The sequence below is a fragment of the Myotis davidii genome, unplaced genomic scaffold (assembly GCF_000327345.1).
Source record: "Myotis davidii unplaced genomic scaffold, ASM32734v1 scaffold77, whole genome shotgun sequence".
NCBI classification, from domain to species: domain Eukaryota; kingdom Metazoa; phylum Chordata; class Mammalia; order Chiroptera; family Vespertilionidae; genus Myotis; species Myotis davidii.
The window spans coordinates 203,940-230,363 of NW_006289713.1; the positions used below are offsets into that span (position 1 = coordinate 203,940).

At 41.9% G+C, this 26,424-nt stretch overlaps 1 protein-coding gene and 1 pseudogene across 3 annotated transcripts in view; both read right to left on the minus strand.

Annotated features, from left to right (window-relative positions):
* The window catches only part of KIAA0355 (KIAA0355 ortholog), an 85,430-nt gene that overhangs the window by 40,671 nt on the left and 18,335 nt on the right, over window positions 1-26,424 (minus strand). The window contains exons 2-3 of one of the 3 annotated variants that reach the window (XM_015562939.1): window positions 17,953-18,190; window positions 16,919-17,508 (exon numbers count right to left, since the gene is read on the minus strand). In XM_015562939.1, the coding sequence (XP_015418425.1) occupies window positions 16,919-17,413 (495 nt within the window). In that variant the 5' untranslated portion in view covers window positions 17,414-17,508; window positions 17,953-18,190. Of the gene's footprint in view, window positions 1-16,918; window positions 18,191-19,132; window positions 19,196-26,424 lie in introns of those variants that run through there. The other 2 variants (XM_006762163.2, XM_015562938.1) reach the window with 2 other exon arrangements.
* LOC102751709 lies at window positions 8,156-10,282 on the minus strand (annotated as a pseudogene).

Below are 26,424 nucleotides of genomic sequence, written 5' to 3' on the forward strand. Positions count from 1 at the left end.
GGTTTCCCGTCTTACATTGAAGTCCTTTATCCATTTTGAGTTTATTTTTGTGTATGGTGTAAGTTGGTGGTCTAGTTTCATTTTTTTGCATGTATCTAAAAATATGGAACGCCTCACGAATTTGCATGTCATCCTTGCGCAGGGGCCATGCTAATCTTCTCTGTATCGTTCCAATTTTAGTATATGTGCTGACGAAGCGAGCACTCTCTCTGCATCTTAGGTGATATGCCACTAGATGCCTCTCAGGTGTTACTTCATTGAATACAAATCACCATCCCCATTTGACTGGGATACTCCCACCACTTTTATTCACATGGTAATCCAATTGGTGATAACTGTGGCAAGTCTTGGGCTGAGGTAGGGAAGGGTCTCACATCTCCTCTCAGCAGCATCTGAAACACTTGCTTCTCTGGGCTTCTAAGACACTGCACTTGCTCCACTTTCTTCTTCCCTCTTTGGCTGTTCTTTCTGCACCTTCCTTGGCTGCTTCCTATTCATTTCCTGACCTCTAAATGAGCCCCAGGACTCACTGGTCCTAGATTCCCCCTTTGTTTTTCTAGCTACATTCACTTTCTTGATGACCTCATCCAGGATTGTTTTAGAGCTTTAAATACTATCTACTAACTGATGGTTCTCAAATTCACATCTCCAGTCTGGACCTCAGTCCCGAACTCCAAAACTGTATATTCAATTATCTATTTGACATCACCTCTTGGATGTCTAAAAGGCACTGCAGACTTATTATTCTAGACTACCCTTCTCCACTGCTCCCCATCTCAGTATATAGCAGTGATGGCAAACCTTTTGAGCTCGGCGTGTCAGCATTTTGAAAAACCCTAACTTAACTCTGGTGCTGTGTCACATATAGAAATTTTTTGATATTTGCAACCATAGTAAAACAAAGACTTATATTTTTGATATTTATTCTGTACATTTAAATGCCCTTTAACAAAGAAAAATCAACCAAAAAAATGAGTTCGCGCGTCACCTCTGACACGCGTGTCATAAGTTCGCCATCACTGATATAGCACTACCAGTGATCCAGGTGTTCATGTCATAAACTTTGGAGTCATCTTTGACCTCTCTCTCTCTCTCTTTCTCTCCCCCCCCCCCCGCCCCCGAAAACGAGTTCTCGCTCTTCTCTTCCCTAGAGGCTACTTTCCACACAGGAAGCCTTATATAACAGAAATCAGATTATTTCACTCCCCTGCTCAAAATCTTCCGATGCCTTTCTATTACAATCAGAATAAAATCCAAATTCCTCATTGTGTCCTACAGTACCCTACACTGTCAGGCCCCTTACTATTCTCCAAATTTATTCCTATCCCTCCTCTCTCTGCTCTTGCCACACTGGCCTTCTTGCTTTTCTCAATAATTTTAAGAACAGCTCCGATCTCAAGACTTCTGTACAAGCAATTCCCACTATTTCAGGGTTTCTCAACTTTAGCACTATTGTCATTTGAGGTCAGAGAATCCTTTGTTGCATGTTGTCGGGAGCACTGGTTGGGAGATGCAGCCACCACAATCACTTAGATCACAGTATTTTGAATAATTTTGAAATCTTTATTGTTAAAAAAAAAAAGCAGAGTAGTCCCTTCCTCCTTGGACTTCTGAGACACCAGTAACTGCATAAAAGCGTGAATGTGGCAGCAGAGGAAAGCTTTTGAGCATCCAGGTATCTATTTTGCTGTAGGAGTAAAATACAACTGGAAGCACTACAAAGAAGAGAAATATCTAGACTCCACCTTCTCAAAAAAATTAGAATAAAAAATCAGATAAATCTAAGAGCTTTGTGCTCCTGCAAACTTAGGCCTTTCATGACCTGAGGCCTGAGTCTGGTTACCTAATGTTCCATACTTTATGAAGAAACATCACCCCACCATGGGTGTATATGTGTTAAGTACTGGGGAGGGGAAAGGTATCCGTCAGAAGTCAAGAAAGAAACTAAGGACCTAAAAGATGATAAAAATTGTTCCCAAAACACACAGTGAGTCAGTGAAATTCTGATTTCCTCATATGCAATATTTTTCACTCTATCATATTCCTCCTTCAAACCATTCTGAGTCGCATGAATTTTTTGGTATCCCAGTGCATATAAAAGTTATGTTTACACTATACTGAAGCCTATTAAGTGTGCATTAGCATTATGTCTAAAAAAATGTACATACCTTTATATGCTGCCAAAGTGAACACACACACCTTAATTTTAAAGACACCTTATCACCAAAAATTGCTAGATATCACCTAAGTCTTCTGCAAGTCATAATCTTTTTGATGATGGAGAGTCTTACCTCCAATTTGTAAAAAAAAAAAAAAAAAGAAGCAATATTTGCAAAGCACAAAATGAGGTATGCCTAAATATTAAAACTTATGGCCAACACAACAAGATATATAACTACTGGAAGGGAATAGACATATGCAGATGACTTAACTACATATACCAAAAAAATAATCAATAAATGAAAAGAGACATTAGAATTATTGACTTCAGTCACATAGCAGGAGAAAAGATAAAATAATAAAAATCTGTAATATTTTTATATTATAGAAAAAACGTTTAAATATTATTTCATTCATTACAGCACCTAAAGTATAAATGACTTAATAATTTTAAGAATACACACTCACTAGAAAGAAAACTGGAATTTTACTAAGAGACATTACAGAAGTTTCACAGAAAAACCTAATAAACTGCTAAAATCCTAAAAACAAACAACTTAGCCAAATGTACCCAGGTCCTAACTATGTTTCTCATCCTCTAACCCTCGCCAGCTGGCATTTGCAGTGTGCCTCCCCACATCGAATCCTTGTTGCTTTGAATGCAGCCCCTCAGGAAATCATTCTGTCACTGCTCTGACTGTAACCCAGCCCCAGGAGTGGCCCATGAGTGGGTTAATTTCACCCTTCGGGCCACAGGGTCCAAAGATAAGGAAGTGACCTAAGCCAAGCCAACCACATTAGTTTGGAACTTTTGTCAGAATCTCCGGAAAAGCAGAGGTGCTCTTTCTGCTGAGTTGTTGGGGACTCTGCCATGGAGACAAGTCTGCCTGGAAATGAAGGCAGAGAGAAGAGACCAAGGCTGAGTCTGTGCAGTACTGAGTGAGGCCCCAGATGCAACGACAAACAAAGAACTTACTTTCTTTAGTTTCACAGGTAAATACAACAGTCCCCCCTTTATCCACAGGGGATAGTTCTAAGATCCCCTAGTAGAAGCCTGAAACCGCAGATAGTACTGAATCCTATTTACACTGTTTTTTTCCTATACATTATACCTATGATAAAGTTTAATTTATAACTTAGACATAGTAAGAGATTAACTTAATAAAACAGAACAATTATAATAATAGTAACTGTAATAAAATTTAGGTGAATGTGGTCTCTCTCACAGTATCTCACTGCACTGAACTCACCTTTCTTCTTCTTATGTGAGATGATAAAATACCTGTATGAGAAGATGAAGTGAGGCGAATGACACAGGCATCGGGACTTAGCTAAAATGGACATTCTCACAAACAAGCACTTTATGGCGTCTCTTTGGCATACCCGAATTGCCAGCACCACCGTCTTGTGCTTTGGGGCCATTATGTAGTATTATAAGAGTGACTTAAACAAAAGCTCTGTGAGACCACACACTCCATCTGATAACCAAGATGCTTACTAAGTGATTAATGGGCAGGTAGCATATAAAGTGTGGATACTCTGGACAAAGGGATGATTCACATACCAGACAGGATGGAGCAAGAAGGCAGGAGATTTCATCAGATCACTCAGAATGATGTGCAATTTAAAACTTGTGAATTTTTTTATTTCCCATGTAATATTTTGGACCAAAGGTAACTGAAATTGTGGAAAGTGAAATCATGTATAAAGGGGACTACTATACTAGCACATTGTTTTGCTAAGAGGTGCTACAGTGCTACAGTCAAGAGTTTGTATCCTGTAAGCCAGATTGCCTGGGTCTAAAGTCTAGATCTGCCATGAGACTTTTGATAAATTGCTTAATTTCTCCATACCTCAGTCTCCACATCAACAAAATAGGAATATGAATAGTACCTAACTCATAAGGTTATTAATAGAATTCAGTATGTTAATGTGTATAATCTCATCAAAATATGGTGATGGGCCCTAGCTGGTTTGGTTCAGTGCATAGAGCAGTGGTTCTCAACCTTCTGGCCCTTTAAATACAGTTCCCAACCATAAACTTATTTTTGTTGCTACTTCATAACTGCAATGTTGCAACTGTTATGAATCATAATGTAAGTATCTGATATGCAGGATAGTCTTAGGTGACCCCTGTGAAAGGGTCGTTTGACCGTCAAAGGGGTCGGAACCCACAGGTTGAGAACCGCTGGCATAGAGCATCAGCTGCAAGACTGAAGGATTCGATTCCAGTCAAAGGCACATACCTCGGTTGCACACTCATCCCGGAACCTGGTTGGGGTGCATGCAGGAGGCAACCAATCAATGTGTCTCTCTCACATTGATATTTCTCTCTCTCCCCCTCCTTCCCACTCTAAAAAAATAATTCGAAAAAGTATCCTATGGTGAGGATTAACAACTGAAAAAGATACATGGTGATGGAAGGAGACTTGGCTTTGGGTGGTGAACACACAATTATACAGACGATATAATGTAGAATTGTACACTTGAAACCTATATAATCTTAACCAAAGACACCCCAATAAATTTAACAAAAATTCAAAACTGTGTAGAGTCTCAGAACAGAACATGATGTAAGTACTATATGACTATTAGCTTCTTTTTGCTTTTCTTGTTATTAAGGTATTTTGAGTTTGGTTTCTCTCACTTGTGGCCACAGTGATTTTTTAAATCAACTTAAGTATTAGTCTCTTGCTCAAAATCCCCCTTTTAAAAAATCCCATCTCGTTCTGTATAAAATCTAAATTCTTACCAGGGCCTGCCCTGTCCTCATTCACCAGGTAGTTAGGAGATTCTGGTATGGGGGCTGAGTCCTATCACAGGGAGCTGGGTCAGGCTTGAGGCTATTTTCCAATGCATCACAGCACTCATCATACCTAGTGTCACAGTCTACTTATTTATCTGTCTTGCCCACCAAGCCGGGAGCACTTTAGATCGTCCTCACTCATCTTTGCCAGTGTACAGCCAGCTTGTCTGTATTTTACCCCAGTGGTAGCAGCGAGGTGAACAGGAAAGCAGGCCAGGCAACTGGGGCTTGCGCCGGAGCTAGTGGGACCTCAGGAGGGGTCTTGTAGTGACCAAGGACTCACAGGGGTTCCACAACATCAGCATATTTCTATTTTCCTGGCTCTGAACATTTCAGGACTAGTTAGAGGCCAGAAAGCCCAGTCTCATGGAGGGATGGACACTGCAAACAACCCCCTCTGCAGAAAGACTGGACTGGCCTGAGCAGCGAACAGGTTCAGGACACAACGCCTGTGTATGATGGTCCCAGCAGGATTTTAGGCAAATGCCATTTCTCAAACACTCACATTCCTGATTTGTAAAGATGAGAGAGGCTGCAAAAACAACCCTGTGAAATCTAACAAGCTGACCAGCAACCATAAAAATCCTATATAATAAAAGCCTAGTATGCAAATTGTCCCCTCGACCAGGAGTGCAACCAGGAGTTTGACCAGGGGGCGGGGTTGGTGGCTGCAGCAGGTGGGCAGGGGAAGGGAGGTGCCCGCCACCAGGAGCCGCTAGGGACCCTAACCGTGCACAAATTTCGTGCACTGGGCCTTTAGAATAAATAAGAAATAATTCAGGCCCTAGCTGGTTTGGCTCAGTGGATAGAGTGTCAGCCTGCAGACTCAAGGGTCCCAGGTTCGATTCCGGTCAAGGGCACATGCCCTGGTTGTGGGCTCAATCCCCAGTAGGGGGCATGCAGAAGGCAGCTGATCAATGATACTCTCTCATCATTGATATTTCTCTCTCTCTCCTTCTCCCTTCCTCTGAAATTAATTAAACGTTTTAAAAAATAATTCAGGAAAACTAGTTCTACATAGAATTACATTCCATGAAATCTTTTGTTTCCTTCTAATTTGCCCACCAAACCTAATTTTTCACTAGTGTCTGCTCAAATCTTTTTAGCAACTATGAAATATTAAATCATTCTCCTAAAAGAAAGCAACATTGTCAATTTAGTCACCAAAATTAGGAGCACACCCATTCTTTCCTTGACTCCTACACCTGATGCTGGGGTCTTGTCTTCAGATGGGTCTTCTCTCTGTTCTCATTTTCTTCCTCAAGTCACTTCTATTTTCTTCATTTTTCTGCTCTCTACTCATCACTATATCTTAATAATACTCCCTGCAATATTGTGATTTATAGTAAGAAATTTATATATTTGGTCTACTTCCAAGGTTCCTAGCACACAGCTGCTTAAAACCCTTGGAATTTTCTAAGTAACAAGAGAGATAAAGTATTCGTAACACCTTTTATCCAAACCTGAGTTTATGTGGATGGTTTCTGGAAAGTCCCTAAGGATGGAGGCTTGTTGCAAGGGGAACCAACCAACAGGTTAGAGGTTTGGAACTTTCAGCCCTCTGCTTCTGGGGAGAAGGGGCTGGAGGTAGAATCAATAATCCACGGACAATAATTTAATCAAATCACACCTCTATAATGAAGCCCCCAAAAAGTCCAATGACCCAAAGGAAGGGGTTCAGAAAATGTCCAAGGTGGTGAACATATGGAAGTGCTAGGAGGGTGGCATGCCTGGAAAGTGCACGGAAGTCCCACATATCTTCCTACATACCTTGTCCTATGCATGTCTTCCATTTGGCTGCTCCTGAGTTATATTCTTTTATAATCTAGTAAGGAAAATAGTTTTCTGAGTTCTGTGAGCTGCTCTAGCAAATCAATAATGTGAATCTCTGATTTATAACCAGTCTGCAAGGACAGGTAACAACACCCTGGGCTTCTGATTGACATCTAAAGGGGAGGAGGTGCAGTCTTGTGGGAGTGAGCCCTTAATCTGTGAGATCTGATTCTAACTCCAGATAAATAGTGTCAGAAATGCCTGGTGTGGGGAAACCACCACACATTTGGTAATCAGAAGTGCCAGAGTGAAATAAAGCATTCTGTGAGCAGACAGAAAATGAAGTTTTCCTAAACACTCCCCCCTTTTCTGTTAGAAGATCACTTCACATGCACAAATCCCTCCATGAAATGGAATCTCTTATTGGGTATTCCTGATACATTATTCCTATCAGGTAGTCATACATTTCTCTCTTCCTTTGTTTAAATTTGAAAAATGTCCAAATATACGCAAAAGCAGAGTATAACAAACCCCTATATATCCATCAAAAAAGCTTCAATAACTACCAACATTGTGTCATTTTTTAAATTATTTTTTAAGTGTCTAATCCCAAAGGCCTTACTTTAAAAAAAAGTGTATTTTTATTGATTTCAGAGAGGAAGGGAGAGGGAGGGAGAAATAGAAATATCAATGATAGGAGAGAATCACTGATCGGCTGCCTCCTGCACACCCCAATTTGGGCATTGAGCCCACAACCCAGGCATGTGCTCTTGACTGAAATCAAACCCAATACTCTTCAGTCCACAGGCCAGCATTCTACCCATTGAACCAAACTGGTTAGGGCCATTGTGTCATTTAATATATATATCTGACCAGGAATTGAACCATAACCTCCTGGTTCATCCATGCTCAACCCCTGAGATATGCCAGCTGGGCGCCATGCCATTTTTTAAAAATCCTTCTGCCCAACTCCACTTTTGCTGAAATGTTCTGAAGCAAATCCAATCAACCAAGACCTAGTACATGTTCAAACTTCCTAAGTTATTTTTTTAAATTTTTTTTTTTTGGTTTCTCAATCCCAAAAGGCTCATTTTATTTTATTTTTTTGCCAATCCTCACCAAAGGATATTTTTTCCCATTGATTTTTTAGAGAGAGGGAGGAGAGAGGGAGAAGAGGGGGGGAGAGGGAGAGAGAAGCATCGATGTGAGAGACACACATCGATTAGTTGCCTCCTGCACGGCCACAACCAGGGCCAGGGTTCGAGCCTGCAATTGAGGTACGTGCCCTTGACCAGAATCGAACCTAGGACCTTTTAGTCCACAGGCCAAGCCAACACTCTTACCCTTTGAACCAAACTGGCTAGGACTTATTTGGTTTTTATATCTTCTAATTCTTTTTTTTTTTTTTTTTTTACCTGCTAGATGGAACAATTTTCTCTAGGAGGAAAAAGCAAAAGTGAGTGTGGTTCCAGGTAGAACTGTGAGATAGGGTCTGAGCCCCAGGTGGAAGACTGCAGGCAAGTCCTAGCCTTCCCTCAGAGAGGCTTCATTACATGGTTTCTTCAGTCCTCAGTCCTAGGCCCATGCAAACAGTTACACTGTGTTGTAAATAGCAGATCGTTCCAGTGTTAGCAATGCAGCCAGATGGGATAGGCGATGAGTGGGTATGTGTCTGGCTTCCCTGCTCGTAGGCAGGCTCTGGGATCCCAGCTGACAAAACTGGGAGAAGGAATATTCAGGAATCGGTGACCTCCATGTTCTGCAGCTAGCTCTCCAGGGTGACATCTCTTGCTGCCCCTTTCTTTTTGCTGCCCTCATGCTGCTGCTTCTGCTTCTTTGATGACTCCTGGTGAATGGGTGCTGGCTTCACAAAGAGAATCAGTTCTTAAGAGACCTGGTGGCATAAACTCCTTCAACTTCTCAGGCACAATGATGCCCTTCTCCATCTGGCAGTTCTCCAGGATGGCGCAGGTGGTGTGGATAGTGGCACACATGCTAGCATTCAGCTTATGGACAAACTCCACCTTGTCCATCGTCTCCTTGGTTTGCCTATATTGGATTCATGGCGGTGAACCTGACAGTCTGTGCAGTTAGAACAAGAGACCAATTCACAGAAGGCTCCCAAGTCTGGAAAGTAAGCCTCCAGGTCAAGTTTCATAGTGGCAGTGTGACTCAAAAACCTGTGATAATACTCACGATGTGGTGCAGGATCCCTGAAGACTGGCAGAATTCCTCTGTGGTGGTGATCAACTCTTCAAACATCTCCCATGACTTCTTGTCATGTAGTGATGAGTGGACAAACTGTTCAATCTTCTCAAACTGATGGACTCGAAAGATGCCATGGGTGTCATAGCTAAGGAAGCCCGCCTCCTGGCGAAAGCAGGTAGATAGAACAGCATACCTGATGGGCAAATCCTCTAACTATAGCCACTCATGCCGGTGGAGAGCAGCGATGGGCTGCTCGGAGATGGCAATCAAGTATTTCTCATCACAGGAGTTGCCATCAGACTTTTCACTGCCTTTGCCAATCACCTTACAAAGTTCTTCATCAAACTGGATGAGTTGTGCCACCTCTTGCATGACCTCTTTCCTCATGAAAAACGGGGTATAAATGGGAGTGTACCCCTGACTTCCCAAAGTGAGAAGGGCATACTGGATGAGTGCCTGTTCCAGGAACACCAGGTCCCCTCGACTCCCAGCCATCATTACCCCTTTTTTGCCTTCAAAGCCAACCATCACCACCAGGTCCATTTGCGAGTACTTCTTCCTGACATTATAATCACCCCAAATCCTCTCTACTTTGTTGTCCGCATCCTCGTTACTGATGGGCACAGAGGGATGCAAAAGGTTCCCGATCTCTCAGAGGTTCTCAAACTGCTCTTCTCCAGCTTTAATTGCTTGGCATCACACTCAGGATGACTTCGTCAATGAGGAGTTCAAATTTTTTGATCTGTGACACTTTCACGTTAGCTAAACTGTCTGAGGTGAGGTCATCGAGATTTAACACATTCTCCAGAATGGACTCATCTCCCACTAGCTCTTTTTTCTTCATTTTCTCTCCAATTGTCTTGCTGCATAGGTTCTTCAGTTTGTTCAAGCTGTCCACCCGAAATCTGCATCTTTGCTACTCACCATCTGCCTTCACCAGCTGACCCACTCGTCCCACGTCCTTGAAGCAGTTCTTTTGTGTCTCAAATGAGGGCTGGGTCCCCTCCTTTATCTACCCAAAACAAATCCAAATCCAATACTATCATCTTTCCTCTTCCCAGGTCAACAATAAGGGAAAATGAAGTTTGTAGTAAGGGAGTCAACCTAACTCTTAATTCAGGTACCTTCTACCTAATTTTTTTTTAAGGTACTCGACTTGTTGAACAAATCAGGTCAACTGCCTGAAGAATATGCCACATTCTGGATTTATCTGATTGCTTCCTTGTGGTATTGTATAACTTGTTCCACTATGTCTCACATTTCCTGTAGACTGGGAATTCATTCTAGAGGCTTCATTAGTTTGTTTTTCTCCCTTGCGGGGAGGGGAGAAGTACAAGAATATATTATGGCCCTAACTGGTTTGGCTCAGTGGATAGAGCGTCGGCCTGCGGACTCAAGGGTCCCAGGTTTGATTCTGGTCAAGGGCATGTCCCTTGGTTGCTGGCACATCCCCAGTGGGGGGTGTGCAGGAGGCAGCTGATCGATGTTTCTCTCTATCCTTCTCCCTTCCTCTCTGTTAAAAATCAATAAAATATATTTTTTTTAAAAAAGAATATATTATGGGGGGGTGATGCCATGTGGTTCTTATCAGAGGACATGATCACCTGGTTATATCATATTCAGTAATGCTGAAGCTGACAAATGGATTTGGCTGGGAAAGGGCTGATCCCTCCCTTATGAAGTTCCCCCTAGGACCTTTCACCAAATGGTTTTATCCTCTACTTCTAAATAGAAGAATCTCAGTATTACTCTGTGTGCCTTATTATAGTATATTCTATATACCATATACATATTGTATACTGTAGAATATACTACAGTATATTATAAGTACTAGAAAAATCTTATCCATTAGGGCTGTTTACCCTGAAAAACAGTCTGTACCAGAGAGGCAGGGAAATTTGCTTAATTTCTTATGTTTCTCCTTTATATTAGTGATTTTTCAGGGTAATAAATTGGTTGCACAGTGTGTCTTGACAAATCAACGTCAAAGGGTCCAGTCTCCCCAGAGTGTCATATGCCCTCTGGCTTCACTGGCTTCTACCCACATAGAATGTGCTGGTCAGACAGTAAATCTTGTTTGTTGTTCACAATTAAATTTAGAGACTCACTCAAATGCCAACTACTCAATTAGCTATAAGTTCTGCAGTGGTTCTCAACCATGGCTGCACATTAGAATCACCTGGGAATCTTTTTAAAATCCTGATTTCTGGGCCTCATCCTCCTGAAATTCTGTTTATTTGTTACAAATGTTGTGACCTCACCCCATAACAAAGAAACAGAATTTCTGGAGGATGAGGCCCAGAAATCAGGATTTTAAAAAGATTCCCAGGTGATTCTAATGTGCAGCCTAGGTTGAGAACCACTGTTATAAAGGCTAAAATCTGAAGACAATTTAGGTAATAGAAGATTCACCTCAATAAAAGAATAAGCCAAAAAGAGTGACTAGAAATTAGCAACAGCCTGAAAATAGATTCATACAAGTTCACTTTTACAAAGTGAACTACAGTTTCTGATTAATAGCAGCAATTTGGATTTTCATGCAGTTAGGAAATATTTACTCCATAATCTGTTATGGAAGATCTACTAGTTAAAAAAAGAAAAAGTAACACTGAATGTTACTTTTAGGCAAAAAACAACAACACACACACACACACACACACAAAAACCAGTATGAAAATTTAATTCCATGAAGGTTAATGAACATCACATTTTGAAATGAGCTTCTAGTATTTTCCATTACTGTTATTCTACAGTATTTTTGGCATATATCTATTCTAAATAAATGTTACTGTACCTGGATTAAGGTCTTTAAGACAGTCAGTGCTCACAACTTATTTCAAACAGTGTCATAGGTAACCACATAGTATATAAAAGACATCTGTCAGTGCATCAAACTGGAAGCCAAGGTTCAATTACATAACGATTTGATTTGCCCTAGCTGGTGTGGCTCAGTAGGTTGGGCATCATCCTGTGTACCTAAAGGCTGCGGGTTCGATTCCTAATCAGGGCACATGTCCGGGTTTGCAGATTCAAACCCCGGTGGAGGGCTTCAGGAGGCAGTTGATCAAAGGCTGATGTTAGTCCTAATAGGTTTGGCTTAGTGGATAGAGCGTTGGCCAGCGGACTGAAGGGTCCCAGGTTCAATTCTGGTCAAAGGCACATGCTTGGCTTGCGGGCTCGATCCCCAGTAGGGGACGTGCAGGAGGCAGCCAATCAATGATTCTTTCACATCACTGATGTTTCTATTTCTCACTCTCCCTTCCTCTCTGAAATCAATAAAAATTTATTTTTTAAAAAATGGTTGATATTACACTCCCATGTCAGTGGTTCTATTTCCCTTCCTCTCTCTCTAAAAATCAATAAACTATTCTTAAAAATAAAGGCATAAAGATTTAACGTCTGCCTACCCGTTTACAAGGTGGTGTCACTTAGCCACTAAAAATGTTGACAGATAAAATATAGTCCCCTTAAAAACATAAAACTGGGAGATCTGTAGCTGCCCTGGACTTCTGGAATACAGAGCACCTGTCCCGGGGCCAAGGATTCCCAACAGTGAGGCCCCACCATGACACCAGAGGCCTGGAGCTGCCAAGAAATGAAGCCAGCCAGCAAGGGGAGACGTGGCATCACTGCTCCCTGCACAAGGACAGCAGATCCTGTCCTGCTGGCCTCCCTTCACCTTACTTGCAGAGGCTGACCTCTTTACCTTCTGACCTCATCCCTAGTACTCTCCCTTGGGCTCACTGTTTCAGCCACAATAGGTCCTTGCTGCTCTTCAAACAGTCAGGGTCACTCCTGCCTCAGGAACTTTGCACTAGCTGTTCTCTCTGCCTGGTGTTCTCTTTTTCCTGATTATCAACAGGGTTTACGCCTTCATCTCCTTCAGGTCTTTACTTAAATGACACCTCTTCAGTGATGCCTTCTGTCTTATCTAAGATTGCAGTCCTCTTATATCCATATATACAAAGGGAGGAATTCTTATTCATCACTGTATCCTGTGCCTCAAAGAGTACATGGCACAAAGTAAAGTGTGCAATGGATATCTGTGGAATGAACGTGTGAATCACAGTCCATCTGATTCTTTTACTTATATTTGCACTGAAAAGTAATTCTACTTAAGACAAATGACATGTTTGTAAAGAGGTGGGCATTTGTCACTTTCTAATAAACAGAAAACCAAGTTATAGGGTTGTCTATAATTCTTTAATATGAACTACATGTTTTAATTGAAAATGAACCTTAGTTAGGATAACACATTTCTAGGACAAATGAAACTGAGGTAGACAAAAATAAAAGAGAAATCAGCCACTCAATCCAGCTAGCCTGGCATTTTACAGGAACACTGGAATTAACACAATCATAAAAACCACTGGTGGAGATGCTTCTAAACTCAAAAAGAAAAGATACAGAGAGCTGGTCCTGTGTAGTCTACAGCTAAAAAACATTTGGGTAGCATGTCAAAGCTTTGTACAAAGAAAAAATTCAATACAGAAAAGCATATTTTTCCTGAATTCACATTTTAGCTGGACTGACTAGTGAAACTAGTGAAATTTATACAAAGGAAATCCCATGAAATACCCAATTAAGATCCTATTTCTCATTTTAGACCAGTGGCTCTCAACTTTGGCTGCACATTAGAATCACCTGGGAATCTTTTTAAAATCCTGATTTCTGGGCCTCATCCTCCGGAAATTCTGTTTCTTTGTTATGGGGTGGGGCCACCACATTAGTAACAAAGAAACAAACTTTCCGGAGGATGAGGCCCAGAAATCAGGATTTTAAAAAGATTCCCAGGTGATTCTAATGTGCAGCCAAGGTTGAGAACCACTGTTTTAGACAAAATTCTCTCTATATAATGTAAACAACACATTTTCTATAAATCCAGTGAGGGAAAGTGTCAATTGGCTGGCTTGTTCAAAAGGTTCTCAGCTACTACAAGTGTATTCAATGAACCACTCCCCCATGCACCCACACACTCCTTTCCCCATGGCCCCATTCTAGATGCAAGGCAAACAGAGCAGTAACTACTGGTGGAAAAGTTTCTCTGAGGCTTTTATACTCTAAAGGTCTTAGCAGTTCCTGCATCGGGGAGGTAATACTACTGCCACCTTACACCACCAAAAGGGAAAATACAGAGGGGGAAGGGAGGTGCCTACCTCAGGAACCTGGAGAGAAACAAGCAGAGCAAATGTTCTGAGAATGGTAACTTTTTCCACCTAAAAGAGTTCTAGTTAGAATATCTTGCACACTCCTCTCTGATGTTGGTTTTGTACATATTGTGCTCTGTACTTCAGACAAAAGCTAATAGTACCTTTCAAGCCATGTTTGAAACAATAATAATAATAAATGATGATGACGATGGATACAGAGTTTCACACATACCACTTGCTTCTGATCTTCACAAGAACCCTGGAAGGTGGGTGGTAATTCCACTTTATAGATGGGCAAGCCGAGGCTTAGAGATGCTACATTGCTCAAGGCCATTCAGTCAGTAAGAAGCAGAGTTAAATTTTAAACCCAGATCTTCTGACTCCAGGACCCTTAACAAACTGTCACAGGCACTATTTAACTCACAGACCATAATCACAACTCATTTCTCTAACAGTGAGACTGTGAGGGGTGAACCACTCAAGGTAAGGGGCAAAGTCACTGATGATAGGACTCACATATACCCAGCCTTGCCTCAGAGCACAAAGTAGGCAACTGCAGTTCAGGATCTGTCAATCCCAAACCTGGCTATAAATAAGGGAACATTAGAAGCATGCTTGGGCACTTTCAGAGTGAGACAGTGGGGTTGGTACTTTGTCTTAGGTTTAAAATGGTCATGCAGCCCTACCTGATTTGGCTCAGTGGATAGAGCGTTGGCCTAAGGACTGTAGAGTCCTGGGTTCGATTCTGATCAAGGGAATATGCCCAGATTGTGGGCACGATCCCCAGTGCGGGGCGTGCAGGAGGCGGCCTATCAATGATTCTCTCTCATAATTGATGTTTCTATCTCTCTCTTCCTCTCCCTTCCTCTCTTAAAAAAAGAAATTCTAGCCCTGGCTGGTGTTGCTCAGTTGGTTGGAGCTGTTGTCCCATACACCAAAATGTCATGGGTTCGTTTCCTGGTCAGGGCACATACCTGGCTTGTGGATAAGATCCTGGCCCAGGAGCATAAAGGAGGCAACTGATCAATGTTTCTCTCTCACATTGATGTTTTCTCTCTCTCTCCCTTCCTCTCTAAAAAAAAATTAATAAAAAAACAAAAACTCTAGCAGTGACACTAATATAACAGATCAAGTTTAATAAATCTGAAGGAAAAGGTCATTTTTATTCTGAAATTTTTAGTCTAATCTTATAACTTAGAGCCTTAAGAGACGGAAAATATTTCAAGCATCAAAGACCCTAAGAAATATCCTATATAATAAAAGGCTAATATGCAAATTGTCCCCTCAGGAGTTAGACTGATCAGGAGTTCGACCGCTTGCTATGACGTGCACTGACCACCAGGGGGCGGCGCGGAACAAAGGAAGGCCCTGGCCAGCTGCTGGCAGCTGGGGGAAGGAAGGCCCTGATTGGCCCTGGTTGCCGGCCAGGCCTCGGGGCCCTACCAGTGCACAAATTTCCTGCACCAGGCCTCTAATATTCAATAAGAATCAAATGCATCCAATTGTGAATAGCTGTGAATTTAGAACTGGAAAAATAATTTAAACATATGTGGAACCTCCCACAGTAAGCAATGGTTCTATATAATGACAATTCACAAATAATGTTCATAATCATAGTCTCTACCCTGTACTTTTAATAGTATGTTATCTGGAAATTAAGTTACAATTTGAATATTTAAAGAACATAAATATAGGTTGATTTGTTTGTTTAATAATCTTTTAACCTACTTAATTTGAAATGAAAGCAATTCAGAACCTGGCACACAACAAATTTTTTATAAGGAGAGAATATCAATAGAAAGAGGATGAAGCCTGGCCAGCATTCTCAGTGGTTGAGCGTCTACCTACAAACCAGGAAGCACGGTTCGATTTCCAGTCACGGCAAATGCCTGGATTGTGGGCTCAATCCCCAGTGTGGGGCATGCCGGAGGCAGCTAATAGATGATTCTTTCTCATCATTGATGTTTCTCTCTCTCTCACTCTGTGCCTTCATTTCTGAAATCAATACTATGTATATATATGGGTTTTTTTAAAACAAAGAGACCCAGTCGGTTTGGCTCAGTGGTTGAGCATCAACCCATTAATCAAGAGGTTACCAGTTCAATTCCCAGTCAGGGCACATGCCTAGTTGTAGGCTCAATTCCCAGTAGGGAGCGTGCAGGAGGCAACTAAGAGATGTGTTTCTGGGGGGTAAGAGATCAACCAAAGGACTTGTATGCATGCATATAAGCATAACCAATGGACATAAGACACTGGGGGATAAGGGAGGCTAGGGGACTGTCTAGGGCGGGGGAAAAAAAATGGACACATATGTAATACCCTTTGTAATAAAAAATTAAAAAAAAGAGAGAGATGTGTTTCTCTCTCATAAATCCCTTCCTCTCTCTCTAAAATCAATAAAAAACATATTTAAAAAGAAAGGAAGGGAGGGAGGGTGGGAGGGGCCTTCGTCTGCTTGGCTCAGTGGATAGAGTATAAGCCCTCAGACTGAAAGGTCCCAGGTTCTATTCTGATCAAGGGCATGTACCTGGGTTCCAGGCTCAATCCCCGGCTCTGGTTGGGCACATGGGAGGTAATCAACAGATGTATCTCTCTCATGTCGATGTTTCTCTCTTGGTCTCTCCCTCTACCTTCCACTCTCTAAAAATCAATGGAAAAATATCCTCAGGTGAGGATTACCAACAACAACAAAAATTAAAAGAAAAAAGAGAGGATGAAGACCATCATTACTTACGATGATTTGGAGGAAAACTAAGACCACATTCTCACTTACCTCTGAAATACATTTTCCTACCCAGTTATGACACAGAAGATACACTACCTCAATGTCCTGGAGACTGAATTCCTTCTGATCTGTAAAGTTTGCAGCCCCAGCACTAAGTTCCATCAGCATCTTGGCGATCTCGGGCTTTATGGCTGAAGTCAGCCGACTGGCTGCTTCCATGACATGCTCCTGCACATCTTTGAGTTGCATGGCTGCCTTGGAGTAGTGAGAGTTCCTGAACACAGTGCTGAAGAGATCTGTGAGGAAAGTACTGGCACGGCAGAAGACATTGAGGGCATCCAGGTACTTGGAGATGCCCTGCTGGATGTCGGCAATGGGAGTGGAGTGGGGCATGGCATGATGGCAGCTGCCTGCAGCGGTCAGACTGCCCAGGGGGGCAGTGGTGGCTGTAGATGCCAGGGGAGCACTTAGTGCTCGGCCCAGCTCAGGCATCGGGTATTGCTGGTGCTGTTGCACCTTCTGCTTGGACCCGCCAAGCAGGAAGCGCCGCTTGTAGTCCATTTTACTGTCCTGGGCACTGCAGCAATACATGCGGGAGAGGGAACTGTCCCAGTGACTGTGAGCAAGTCAGGGTTCTGAGTCTTTTATCCCCCAAAACTGTAGCTAGGTATAAAAATAGTGGAGTTCTGAAAATATAAGATTTAAAAAAGGCATTTCTATGAGGCAAGTGACCATGGGATCCAATATAGATGTGAGAAGGACAACAGGTTTATATAATTAATATTTTCAGTATAGGCAGGACCTCTGACAAAAAATAAGTGTGTCCAAAATGCTGTATAAGAACTGTTAGCATTCCACTCTCTTAATAAAAAGATATGCTTGAGAAAAATGCTCACCTATAATTACTCTGCAAGAATATTTTGATACTTGTATTTACAATGGCAGAAAAATAACTTTAAAAAATGTAATATAATAATGTATCTTTAATATACCAGAAAAGTTAGAACCCAAAAACCTACAAGCTGATCAACAGCAATTTAAAAAGCAATACAGAATTACTTCAAGTCCTTAGGAAGGAAGATCAAATCCCTGCAGAATTTTGACAGAGCCTGCCTGACAAATCCATTTACCTGTAAAGCTTCTTTTGAATGCAAAAAAATTCCAAATTTTCTTTAATATTTTCTGAAAACAAGTTTTTGTTTTTTAAAAAATGGCATTTGTTATTACAAGTCTTCTTTCCTTTTGTTTGTTGAGGTAGCCGTTTCCTTGTAACATTAATAAGAGGTGCTTCCAGACTGGGTTGGCCCTCAATTGTAATGTCCAAAGCAAGAATGCACAGATGTAATTGTAAGGCCTCTAAGTCATTTCCTGTAAGGAGGAAAAATAAGATTACGTTAGGAAAGTTACAGGACAATGAGTAATTCTGGAACAATAACTTCTGAAATGCTATTATCCACAAAGGTGGACTACAAATGCATAAGAACTCATATTTTGAACCTTACAAAACTAGGCACAACAGTGAGATTTGAACTATGACATGATTGCTAGAAAATTCCTTGAGTTGTAGTACAAAATAATGCAACCAAAGTTTGATTCCACATCAACAGCCCCAAAGCTAAGGCTAGTAACTGATCCATCGAGCAGGGCCTGAATTCATGTTGACAAGTACAGCACCCATAAAACTTTAAGGGGATTTGGGAAAGGGAGTGATGAGCAAAGACTGAGAGAAATCAGGAAGGCTGTTATGAAGAAAATGTTACTTTGATGTAGGCCTTGATTATAGGATATGTTGTGACAAGTGCAAAAGGGCTATGTGGGGCTAATCAGGTGAAGGACCTGCATAGCAAAGGCCCTGAAGCAGGCCGGCACAGGGTCTAATCACCATACCCTGCTGACCCAAAGTGCAGCATACAGAAAGACAGAGCCTGGAGAAGTGAGTGGCTGGCAGGAGGTTTGCAGATAGGATTCTTCTCATCCTCACTCAGGCACCAATTTTTCCTCCAGATGTTCAAAGGGAAACTTCTGCAGAACCCCTGGCTTGGATAGGTTCAAATAACAATGTCTGGACATTTCTGGTTGTAGTTACCGATACCTAGTGTATCAGTAGTGTAATTCCCACACAGCTAACAGCAGGATTCATACTTGCCTGAACTATCTGTTCTCTCAAACAATAGTTCAAATATATTTAGTCTGTATTAAACTTCCAACTTGTATGATGTCTCCATATAGTTTGGTCTACTTATTGATAACTAGGTTTTTCTTTCTTTCTAGTTTCTTTATTTTGTAGATAAAAATAAATACAAGCCATACTTTGTTGCTCATTATGGCCAATATACCATGACTCCTTTATAGTTCTGTGATGGCATAAGGAACTTAGAAAGGTAAGTTAAACAACAAAAGATGAGAAAAGTGCTATGGATACAAACATATACTCTAAAAGTATAGCAACCCTAGGCTGGCCAGTGTTGCTCAGTGGTTGAGTGTCGACCTATGAACCAGGAGGTCATGGTTTGATTCACCGTCAGGGCACATGCCCATGTTGTGGGCTCGATCCCCAGTGAGAGGTGTGCAAGAGGCAGCCAATCAATGATTCCCTCTCATCACTGATGCTTCTATCTCTCTCTCTGAAATCTTCTCCTTTTGAAATCAATAAAAGTATAGCAACCTTAACCCAGCTAGCATGTCTATTAAACTAAACTAGCCACCAACTGTAACTCTGTGTTCAAGATAATCTTCACTCTTAAAGTCTCATAAACTTTTCAGGAAACAATATATCAAACAGCTACTTGTAAGAAATATGCTCCCAAGTGTTCTTTCAATTCATGGCAATAAAGCCATAATATCTATCTCTACCCAAGGGCTCCATTATAATCAATGTGGCTTTATAAACCCTGATGTACAATAGAAGTGCTCCAGAGGAATGCTGAAGGAGGACGGCTGTTCACATGAACACTGAGTGGTCTGTGAAGGAGAAACCATCGTCTTGAGTTGGCCACAGGGAGCCCTGAACAACCCTTCTTTGTTCTGTGTTGTACATTAGTGCCTCTGGCTCTGAAAGCCCACCCCATTACTCTGCCAGATGGTCCTAGAGGCCAAGTAAGAACAATATACTTATCTAATTTTCAAAAAAGCATCATAAACTTCTTTTTTTATGTTACACATTTCCAAGATCTATTTAATATATTTTATTGATTTTTTTTAACAGAGGAAGTGAGAGAGATAGAGAGTTAGAAACATCGATGAGAGAGAAACATCGATCAGCTGCCTCCTACACACCCACTACTGGGGATGTGCCCGCAACCAAGGTACATGCCCTTGTCTGGAATCGAACCTGGGACCCCTCAGTCCACAGGCCGACTCTCTATCCACTGAGCCAAACTGGTTAGGGCCCAAGATTTATTTAAATGAAACTTGTAATGCTTAAAAATATACTACTTCACCAAATTCATCTACAAATTCAATGCAATAATTTAAAAAATTTGAACTTTTTAAATAGAAATGGGCAAACTAACCCTAAAATCATGAAAATACAAAAGACCCAAGATGGTCAAATATTGAAAAAATATTTTAGAGGACTTACATGTCCTGATTAAAAACCTACTTAAAGCTATAGTAATCAAGATAGTGGGGGGGGGGGGGAGTAGACAGATCTGTAGAGCAATAAATAGAACACCATAAATATAGTCAACTGATCGTTGACAAAGGCAACGCAGTGAAGCAAAGAATCTCCTTGTGACTTTTAGAATTGAGAGTTTAGAATAAACTCAATATCTAATGTCAACTGATTTTAGGCAAGGGTGCCAACACCATTCAACTGGAAAAGAATAGTTTTTTTCAATAAATGGTGCTGGGACTAGATATCCACTTGCAAAATAATGAATATGGACCTCTATCTTATAAAAATTAACTCAAGCCCTAACTGGTTTGGCTCAGTGGATAAAGCGTCGGCCTGTGGACTGAAGGGTCCCAGGTTCGATTCCAGTCAAGGGCATGTACCTGGGTTGCGGGCACATCCCCAGTAGGGGGCGTGCAAGAGGCAGCTGATTGATGTCTCTCTCTCATCGATGTTTCTAACTTTCTATCCCTCTCCCTTCCTCTCTGTAAAAAATCAATAAAATATATTCAAAAAATTAACTCAAAATGAATCTAAAACCTAAATATAAGCATTATAACTGTAAACTCTTAGGAAAAAAAACAGGTAAATTTTTGAGTAGGCAATGGTTTCTTAGACATGATATCTAAAGCACAAACAATACAAGAAAAAATAAATTGGATTTCATAAAAATTAAAAATGCTTATACATCAACTAGAGGCCCAGTGCACGAAATTTGTGCACCGGAGCGGTAGGGTGGGGGTGGGGGTGGGGTTGGTGTCCCTCAGCCCGGCAGACCCTAAACGACTCTGCCTCGCCCCACACCTGAGACCCAGGATTCCCTCCTCCGGACGGTTGCAGGCACCCAGGACTCAGGCCAGCTTTGCCCAGGCCAGCTGCAGCCACAGGGGATTGTGGGCAGGTGGATTTGCCTGGGCCGCAGGCACCCGGGACCACGGGACAGACAGCTTGTCCCTCTCCCAGGCCACAGCCCCAGCCGGCCCGGGACCGCAGGGCAGGCAGCTTGTCCCTCTCCTGGCTGCAGAAGCAGGTGCAGCCACTGGTGCCCGGGACTGCAGGGAGGGTGGCTTATCCCTCTCCTGGGTTGTAGCCTGGCTGGTCCCCATTCCTCTCTCGCAAGCTCATTTGTGCCTGGCTGGTCCCCATTCCTCTCTCCCCAGTGTTGAGTGTCTGAGCCGTTACTGTGTGATGGCGTGAGGCTGCGATGACCATTTGCATATTAGCTCTTTATTATATAGGAAGGTTATTCACTATCAAGGTAAACAGACAACCCACAGAATGGTAAAAAAATATCTTAAAATCATATATCTGTTAAGCATCTAGTATCCAGAATATATAAAGAACTCTTAAAATTGAACAATAAAATTACAAACACCCAATTAAAAGATGGACAAAGGATTTGAATAGACATTTCTTCAAACATATAAAACTGTCCGATAAGCAAATGAAAAAATGCTCAACACAATTAGTCATTAGGGAAATACAAATCAAAACTACAATAAGACACCATTTCACACAACATTAGAATGACTACAATAAAAACAAAACAGAAGATAAGTTTAGGCGAGAATATAGGAAAAAATGGAACCTTCATATATTGCTGGTGGGAATGCAAAATGATGCTGCCACTGTGAAAAGCAGTCTGGCAGTTCCTCAAAATGTTAAACAGAGAAATGCCATATGATCAAGCAATTCTACTCTTTATTTTAACTTTTTTTTTTTTAAGAGAGATCAAGCAAGCAAGGGGGAGGGATGGAGGGAGGAAAAAGAGAGAGATTTGTTGTTCCACTTGTTTACACATTCATTGGTTGCTCCTTGTATGTGTCCTGACAGGGGATCGAACAAGAAACTTTGGCATATAAACAACTGACCTAACAGGCAGGGCAAGTAATTCTATTCTTAAGAAGCCAGACACATGAAGTCACATATATGATATGATCCCACTGACATGAAATGTCCAGAATAGACAGAAACAGAAAGTAGATTTGTGGAGTAACTGTTAATGGATTTCTTTATGGGAGGTGATGATAAGATTCTGAAGTTGGATAGTGGTGATGGGTGCACAACTCTGAATATACTAAAACACATATGGTATGTGACATACTTCATCTTTCATTTCCATTTTCCCTATGTAACTTCTTATTTAACAGCAAAAGGCATATAATTCCTTCGTAAATAAAAACAAGTACATAAAAATCAGTTTCCCAAGGATACGTTTAATGTTAGACCTAGTCTCCTTTTCCTATTCAACTAAAAATCTATACTTAAATGCTGCTATCCAGACGCTGTCCCTTCAAGATCATCTAATTTAAATCCTTCAATTTCCAGATGAGGAGGAGAAAATGCAAGGATACTATATGTCTTGCATATACCACACAGTGTCAAAATCAAACTTGGATATCTTGAGTCTCAGAACTCCAAACACATACTTAAATGTTCTGTTCTGAACTACCTAGACTGGGGATAAAATAAGCTAAGCTGCAGTCATAGAACCTTAAACGAGTGGCCTAACCCAGTAAAGACTTATCTCTTGCTCACATGAAGTTCAATGTGGGTCTGGCAGCCCTTCTTCAACTTGTAGGGAACATCATTAGAATGTGTGTTCTCCAGAATCACCTTAGCATAAAAAAAACCCTCAAAACAGAATAAACTGGTGATTATAATAGAATCAGGGGCATAGAAAGGGAGTGGACTGACTATTCTTGGAGGAGAAAGGGGTGTGGGGGATGCAGGAAGAGACTGGACAAAAATTGTGCACCTATGGATGAGGACAGTGGTGGGGGGAGGTTAGGGCGGAGAGGGGGGTGGAAACCAGGTGGAGGGGAGTTATGGGGGGGAAAAAGAGGAACAACTGTAATAATCAGAATGATAAAGATAAAAAAAAAAAAAACTCCCTGTAAAGCCGTCTGGATCAGGACTTTTTTTTGATGGAAGTCTTTTGCTTCCATTTGCTCCAAATTATTTTCGTTGCTACTTCATAGCTGTAATGTTGCTACTGTTATGAATCATAATGTAAATATCTGATATGCAGGATGGTCTTAGGTGACCCCTGTGAAAGGGTCATTCGACCGCCAAAGGGGTCACGACCCACAGGTTGAGAACCGCTGCACTAAAGTGACACACATCATGAGAGCCAAAATGGCAGCATAGGTAAACCCCAGTACTCACCACTTTCCACAACTAAAATACAAAAAAACCATCATTCAGAACCACCTGAAATTTGCCTGAATGGAGGTCCTACAGGTAGAGAAGTGGAGAAGGCACAATGAGATTGGTAGGAGGTGTGGAGGCGCTGAACGGGCTGTTCCGACACCAGTATGTGTTTTTTTAATTGGGAGTGACATCTCCAAGACCTCCCATGAGAAGCAGGGGTTTCAAGCCCCACACCAGCCTCCAGTCAAGGGTTATAGAGCTGGGAAGAGAAGTCCCCATAACTTCAGACTGTAAAAACCAGCGGGGACTGTGGCTGAGTGACACAGAGGCTGCTGGAGTCCCAGGTGTTCCTCTTGAATGGATGGTGCAAGAACTTACACAGTCCTGCTTCTTCTGAGCTCCAATGCCAGGCAGAGATTTTGGAGGAATCCAGGGACATATGGGGAGGAACTGGACTATCTGGTATAGGGGCAGGAACTCAGGAGCAGATTTCTCCCAGACAGAGGTGCTCACAGGGGTCATTGCTCCTGCACTGGGACCTCCCCATAACAGGCAGCCGTATCTGAGTTTCCATCAGCATGACCCACACACACTGTTCGCTCTGCCCTGGTAATTCCCCAAGACCCCGCCCCATCCAATTTCCAGCCCCACCTAAGCTTTTCCATATAAATGACCTACCCTTGCTCAGGCTTCAGACATTGCTAAAAATCTCTCAGACAAGCAGCAGCTGATGTCAGCATGCCACAAATTTATCAATAAAAGGTCCAAGACCTGGCAGTAGCATCTGTCTGCCTTGCTTCATAGCTGGGCCCCGCCTGGGCATTTCTTAGCCCAATACAAGTGGCAGCTATCTGCAGACCTCTCTGTAGCTCCTGCTGGGTGGCCCTAGGCAGTGACTGACTTTCGACCTCCTGTGAGGCCCCAAAGCAAATGCACCCGGTGGATAGCTTCAGACCACTCCAGATTGCAACTCTACACATACACAAGTGACACACTCGAAGGGAAGACTCCGTGAACCCCAAAGCCCCAGTGAAACAAGTCCTGCTCCATAGGCGTGTCTCTTGCACAGCAGCTCTTCCATTGTAGTTGCAGGTGATCCTCATAGCCAATTGGCCTGGAGGTCAATTCCTCCCAGTGACATCAACAGCAATCAAGGCTCAACTACAAGACTGTACACAAATGGGCACACCTAGAGTGCCCAGCTCAGGTGACTGTGGAGGCTGAACCACTGGGCTCTACAGGACACCTAATACAGAAGACCACTCTACCAAATCCAGAAGACATAACAGCCCTACCTAATACATAGAAACAAACACGGGAAACAGCCAAAATGTGGAGACAAAAAAACATGTCACAAATGAAAGAAATGAAAGCAAGCAAACTACTGGATACAGAGTTCAAAACAATGGTTATAAGGTTACTCAAGGATCTTAATGAAAGCTTACAGGGGCTTAATGAGAACCTCAAGGAACTTAGTGAGACTTTCAAGAATCTCAGTGAGCATACGCTAAATGAAATAAAGAATAATGTACAGGGATTCAACGGTAGAGGATTCTGAGAATCAAATCAACAATTTTGAATATGAGGAAGAAAAAAACACCCAATCATAAAAGCAAAAAGAAAAATGAATTAAAAAAATTAAGATCATGTAAGGAGCCTCTGGGACAACTTCAAAGTTCCAACATTCGCATTATAGGGGTGCCCGAAGGAGAAGAGAGAGAGCAAGATATTGAGAACCTATTGAAGAAATAATGACAGGAAACTTCCCTTACCTGGGAAAGAAATAGACTTACAAGTTCAGGAAGGACAGAGCGTCCCAAACAAGAGGAACACAAAGAAGCCCAACCAAGACACATCATAATTAAAATGCCAAGGGTTAAAAACAAAGAGAGAATCTTAAAAGCAGCCAGACAAAAGCAGTTAGTTATCTACCAGGGAGTGCTCATACAACTGTCAGCTGATTTCTCAACAGAAACTATTCAGGCCAGAAGGAAGTGGCAAGAAATATTCAAAGTGATAAACAGCAAGGACCTACAACCAAGATTACTCTACTCAGCAAAACAATCATTTAGAATTGAAGGTCAGATAAAAGCTTCATAGACAACCCTAGCTAATTTGGCTCAGAGAATAGAGCACTGGCTTGTGGACTAAAGGGTCCTGGGTTCGATTCCAGTCAAGGGCACATACTCGGGTTGCAGGCTCAATCATCAGCAGGGGGCGTGCAGTAGGCAGCCAATCAATGATTCTCTCTCATCACTGATATTTCTATCTCTCCCTTCCTGTCTGAAATCAATAAAAACATATTTTTTAAAAAATAAAAAGCTTCACAGACAAGAAAAAGCTAAAGGAATTCATTACCACCAAACCAATATTACATGAAATGTTGAAGGGTATTCTTTAAGAAGAGGAGGAGGAGGAGGGGGAGGAAGAAGAAGAAAAGATAAAAAAATCTTAATAAAATGGCAATAAATACATATCTACAATAACTGAATCTAAAAATTAAAATAAATGAACAAGAACTCTAATGAAAAATATAAACTGATAAATAACAAAGAATCAGAGACATGGAAATATAAAACAGACTGATAAATCTGAGAGGGAAAGGATGAGGGATGTGTGGGAAGCGATTAACCAAAGATCTTATATGTATACTAGAGGCCCAGTGCATGAATTCATGCACAGGTGGGGTCCAGTCACCCACCCTGATGGGGGCCAATTGAGAGCAGGGCTGGTGGGGGGGAGGGGGCATGGGAGGTTGGCCGGCTGCCCCTGCCCCCGATCAGGGTGAGGGGGCCGATTGGGGCTGGAGGTGGGTCATGGGAGGTTGGCCAGCAGG